Raw genomic sequence first — 6,000 nt, forward strand, 5'->3', positions numbered from 1 at the left:
AGGAGGAGTCGATGCAAAACTCAGATGTGTTCCACGTCTACTTATGTGAGAGCAGAGAGGAGGACAGAGAAGAGGGGGACACAGTTGAACATGATGGACTGTAGGACAGGACTGCTGCTTCTAACTATCTGCTGGGCAGGTGAAGATCTTAACTCATCCTGATTGTGGACACACTTTGATTTTTGTCATCAGCTGATTAACTTGATGTTTCATCTTCTAAACAGGTGTTGATGCTCAGACTCTGACCCAGTCTGAACCAGTGGTTAAAAGACCTGGAGAATCTCACACACTGACCTGTTCAGCCTCTGGATTCACATTCAGTGGCTACCTCATGGCCTGGGTCAGACAGGCTCCTGGAAAAGGACTGGAGTGGATCAGTCTTATTTACCATGATGGCAGCAGCCAGTACTACTCTGAGTCAGTCAAAGGCCAGTTTATCATCTCCAGAGACAACAACAGAGCACAGCTGAATCTGCAGATGAACAGCCTGAAGACTGAAGATTCTGCTGTTTATTATTGTGCTCGATGGTCACAGTGACTGAAGTCAGTTCAGCAGCTGTACAAAAACACACACTTCTCATATTTACTGCTGTGAAGTCCACACATACTAAATACTTTCTCTATTCTTTTAAATTGTTTGTGTCTTTTAGGTTTGTGAACTTTAATGTTGCCACAAAATTTTGTAAAGACAATAAATTCTATTAATTGTTATTGTTTAAAGTTGAACTTAAGTTTTCAATTACCAATTGTATCCTGAACAATTTTTAAGTGCAGTTGAACCCAGCCTCCTGATGATACATTGTTGTTGATGTACTCACTCTCTTTCCAGCTGTTTTAAACTTGACAGCAGACATTTAAAAAAATCAACAGACTTTATGAATTTTTATTTTCTAAAAATCTATTTCAAAACATCCCAAAGTAACACTTACAATCTACCAGAATCTCCCAGATCCACCTAAACCTGGTTTGAAAGCTCCTTTCCCTGTTGAGGGTTTTGTCATATTTTTCACTTGTTACCTTTGGAATCCCTCAGGTTTTCATCCTGGGACAACTCATTTTTCATTTGTAAAATCATGAAATAACTTAATCGAACATTAATTTATTCTTGGCTTAATTGGTGCCACTCCAACCATCATTTTACACTAGAAGTAACTTTAAGACTCTGGCATTCTGGTTCTTGTGATTTCCAAAGTTACATTTTTCATTTCTGACTTTTGACTTCTGTCTTCAGCTCTGATGTGTTTTTGCATCAAAGGGAAAATCCATTTTAATCCCTCACATTTAAAACAAATGCAGAAAATGTTCACAACTTTTAAAATGTCTTTTCTTCATTTTGTAACTGGTTGTCATACATAGTCAGCAGGTGGTGTGTGTGTGTAGTCATCAAGTGATAAATTTACTGTACACATGTGTGCTTGGATATATACGTATTAACATATGTCAAAAATATTTTCACACCAATGAGTATCGATTGTTGCATGTGAAAAAAATTGCTTGATGTTTTTGAAAATTAGGTTTTTGTTTTTAATTGCGACAAAATCTATTGGAAAGCAATAGTCAGTGCATACAACAGTTCAAGTAAAAGCATGAATATATTGAAGTTTGGGGAATTTTATAAAGTAGATTATGCTGAAATTTAAAACATTTTGTCACATTTTTCTTGAAATCAAATGAATATCTGAATGTCAATTTTTAGCACATTTATGCAAAAATGTTATCAACTTAGTTTTGGAGTCCAGGGTTCCAGTTCCTGTGCTAGTTGTTTCTTCTTGCAGTGGGCGTGAAGGAGCCAATAATTAACAACAGTGTGCGCTGCAGGCAGACGCACCTGTCGGCAATCTACATTGGCCACCTATTTAAGAACAGAGCACCTGTCGAGTAGGGTTGGAGAATTATTGTGTTTTGCATGGTAAATCTGATTTCTGTTTCCTCATTATTGGTTTATTTTTTAAAAATTTGTTGAAACAATTCACCCTGGTCGTTTGAGGTATCCACGCCACCCTGCTGGAGTGGAGAACGCACAGGACCTGACTCCCGTGTTGGCTCCCTGCTGGAGCTCCCTGTGTGCCTCAAAAGACTGGACAAGTGCTTCCCCTGTGGTTCAGGAGGACTGCCAAGTTGATCTTTTAATAGAGACTTTGTGTTTGGACAATATTCCCACTGCGTTTTGTCTGCTTTCGGATCCTGGAGAAAAATGAATCGTAACACTTAAAGATGTATAAAATAATTCAATCCAGATGTTAATTGCTCAACCAATGGCTGATGCTTAATCTTAATGCTGGATCTAAATCTAAATGTTATATCTAAATCTTACTCTAAAGTAAAGAGAAGGAAAAAATAAATGCGCATTTTGATTGTACAGCACAATTTGACTGTAGGTTTCCACTCTCCTACTGGCTCTATTTGATCAACAGTGATGTTCCACATGTTTGATTCTATGCAAATTCAGAGTTCTTCTTTGTTCCTCAGCTATAAAACCATCACATCATACTGTCAGTAGAGTTCTCTGCACCTGACTTTCAACATTAACCATGTTCTCTGCAGCTCTGCTGCTGCTGTTGGCAGCTGGATGTGAGTCTTTCTGTGGATTTGTCAAAGTCAGCAGTTGATCTGTTTGAGTGTGATTTAATAATCAGCATTTTCTTTGTTGTTTCACAGGTGTGAAGTGTGAACAGTTGACACAGCCAGCCTCTGTGACTGTGCACCCAGGTCAGAGTCTGACCATCACCTGTCAGGTCTCTTATTCTCTCAGCAGCTACTGGACACACTGGATCAGACAGCCTGCAGGGAAAGGACTGGAGTGGATTGGATGTAAATATACTGGAGCCTCCTACTACAAAGATTCCCTGAAGAACAAGTTCAGCATCAGTTTAGACTCTTCCAGCAACACAGTGACTCTAAATGGAGTGAATGTGCAGCCTGAAGACACTGCTGTGTATTACTGTGCCAGAGAGTCACAATGACACAAACCATCAGTGGAGCTGAACAAAAACCCCTCAGAGCATCAACACAACATCACCAGAGGGGGCGTTGTCACACCAGGAATGAATCATGACAACAACGTTGAGGCAGAAATTTTGAGAAGAATGCTGGAGCACAAGATTTTTACCTCAGAATTTAAATTAAATATAAAACCTGTAGGAAAATTTCAATGTTTTTTGTAGTAAAAAAGAACTACAAAATAAGAAAACGTTTTTGGATTCCTTTTGCACAAATAAATAAGGACCAAATGACCTAAAATATATATGATGACTGATTTTGTTGAATGCTGAACTTCTGATCTCATTATGATACAAGTGAATTTCACATGCATTTAAAATTGTTTCATAAGGATAACGCAGCAACAATATATTTGTTTCTCTGTAATTTCAATGATCTCAACAGTTAATTTCACATTTCACCCAAAATAAAAGCACACACACAGAACCCTTTTTTTTAAGAGATCAGTGTTTAATATTGTTACTCAAACATTCATGATCAATTGATGACTCATGGAAAAAAATGTCACGGGAGCTGAACAAAAACCCCATAGAGCATCAACACAACATCACCAGAGGGGGCGCTGTCACACCAGGAATGAATCATGGCAACAACGTTGAGGCAGAAATGTTGAGGAAAAATAATGGAGAAAAAGACTTCAGAGTTTAAATTAAATGTAAAAACTGTAGGAAACATTTGAGGGATAATGGTCATAAAAAAAGGAAATGCAAAATCATAAAACATTTTTGAATTGCTTTTACACAAATATATAATGACCAAAATTATATATGATAACTGCTTTCATAGAATTCTAAACTTCTGATCTCATTATGCAATAAGTTCACATATATTTAAAGTTGTTTTATAAGGATAATGCAGCAACAATATATTTTTTCTCTGTAATTTCAATGATCTCAACAGTTAATTTCGACATTCACTCAAAATAAAAGCACACACCTAGTTGACGATTTTTTTAAACAAAGATCAGTGTTTAAAACTGTTACTCAAACATAAATAATCAATTGATGACTCATGGAAAAAAATATGCTTTTTTTTAATGTCGATTAAATACTTGAAGACATATTTTTACTCGAGTGAAAATACTTAAATATCAGTCACTGTCTGATATGACAAATTCACTGACAATCTCCAATCTCATGATTCTGCCTTTAGACATTCTTTTTGTCTCCTAAAATTAATTTGCAGGTGGATGAGAACAGCTGAGTGTGAAGTGTGGGGTACCTCACAAATCAGAACTAGGACCACTGGTGCATCATTAATTGGACAAAGTTAAAAGTGTCATTGATCATTGGCTCACATCATCCAAAGAGGAGGAGGCATCACAATCAAATCCAGTTGTTTTGTGAGGAGGAGTTGATGCAAAACTCAGATGTGTTCCACGTCTACTTATGTGAGAGCAGAGAGGAGGACAGAGAAGAGGGGACACACAGTTGAACATGATGGACTGTAGGACAGGACTGCTGCTTCTAACTATCTGCTGGGCAGGTGAAGATCTTCACTCATCCTGATTGTTGACAGACTTTTATATTTGTCATCAGCTGATTAACTTGATGTCTCATCTTCTAAACAGGTGTTGATGCTCAGACTCTGACCCAGTCTGAACCAGTGGTTAAAAGACCTGGAGAATCTCACACACTGACCTGTTCAGCCTCTGAATTCACATTTAGCAGCTATGCGATGAACTGGGTCAGACAGGTTCCTGGAAAAGGACTGGAGTGGATCGCTTTTATCCACACCGGTAGTAGTCATAAGTACTACTCTGAGTCAGTCAAAGGCCGGTTTATCATCTCCAGAGACGACAACAAAGCACAGCTGAATCTGCAGATGAACAGCCTGAAGACTGAAGATTCTGCTGTTTATTATTGTGCTCGAGAGTCACAGTGACTGAAGTCAGTTCAGCAGCTGTACAAAAACACACACTTCTCATATTCGCTGCTGTGAAGTTCAGAACGGCACACTGAATACTCTGATCTGTCATTTTCTGCCTAATTTGTTAAATTACCTTTTTACTTTTAAATTATCTTAAAAAATAATGATTTAATGATTATTTTGAACAATAAAACATAAAAAATGGTGCCAACATGAATTATTTGCAATTTTCCCTTAATGCCATCTTAATTTAAGTATGTGATACTATCATCAAAAGAAAATATATTCATTTTTGGCTCATGTTGACAGGAGTTTTTGAACTTTGAACAAAATTAGAGCTTTTGCTCAGAAAGTACCCGTCTGTGTGTTCATGCCAAAAAAGTGACACAGAGGACCAGAAGATGCAGCCCAGAATCTATATAGTAGTGAATTAAACCCAATCATCAGTTGCTTGGGGCATCAGTTGCAGTAGCAACGCCTCCGGTCTCCAAGGTACCTGAACACTCACCAACTGGAGCAGTTTGGACTTGAAATGATGCCTTATGGTCTCTGCCAAATGCTAATATTCAGTTTTTACTTCTGTCCAGGTCCATCCTATACATATCCTTTGTTTCCAGAGTAAACTATTCCCGAGGCTCCAGAGGCTGAGTGGAAAACCTATCTTTACACAACGCAAACATGTTGCTCAAAACTCAGTATGAGCAGTCAGTGCTTGGATGATGACTAAATAAGAACATTCAGTGTCTAAGCTAAGCAAGAACACACCAGTGCATGTTTCCAGTTCAGTCATTCCAGTCCATTCCTTCCAGTTCAGTCATTAAAAAGTCATTCAGTCCATCTGTCCTGAAGGAGATCTAACTTCACATTTACCGTAGGTCTAGTATGAACTGGATCAGACAGGATCCTGGAAAAGGACTGGAGTGGATCGGTGAAGGATTCACTGATACCAGCAGGAATGACAATGCTGGTAGTGTGAAAGGATGTATAGAAATCAGTAAAGACATCATTAACAGTATCTGAGACTGGTCAGTCTAAATCTGGAGGACTCTGCTGTGTATTACTGTGCCAAACACACTAGTTGAAGAGAGCAGAGAGGCTTTTCTGAAATTCCACAGGATATTTGTCCATTTA

General features: G+C 38.1%; 1 gene segment (V, D, J or C); it reads left to right on the forward strand.

Moving 5' to 3' along the window:
• Positions 1-3,157, forward strand: part of LOC130514584 (Ig heavy chain V region 5A-like) — a 56,590-nt gene extending 53,433 nt beyond the window's left edge. The window contains 1 exon segment of the V gene segment in view: positions 2,659-3,157. Within this exon segment, the coding sequence occupies positions 2,659-2,963 (305 nt within the window).
• Positions 3,158-6,000: the final 2,843 nt, after the last annotated feature.

The sequence above is a fragment of the Takifugu flavidus genome, chromosome 18, assembly GCF_003711565.1.
Source record: "Takifugu flavidus isolate HTHZ2018 chromosome 18, ASM371156v2, whole genome shotgun sequence".
In the NCBI taxonomy this organism is placed as follows: domain Eukaryota; kingdom Metazoa; phylum Chordata; class Actinopteri; order Tetraodontiformes; family Tetraodontidae; genus Takifugu; species Takifugu flavidus.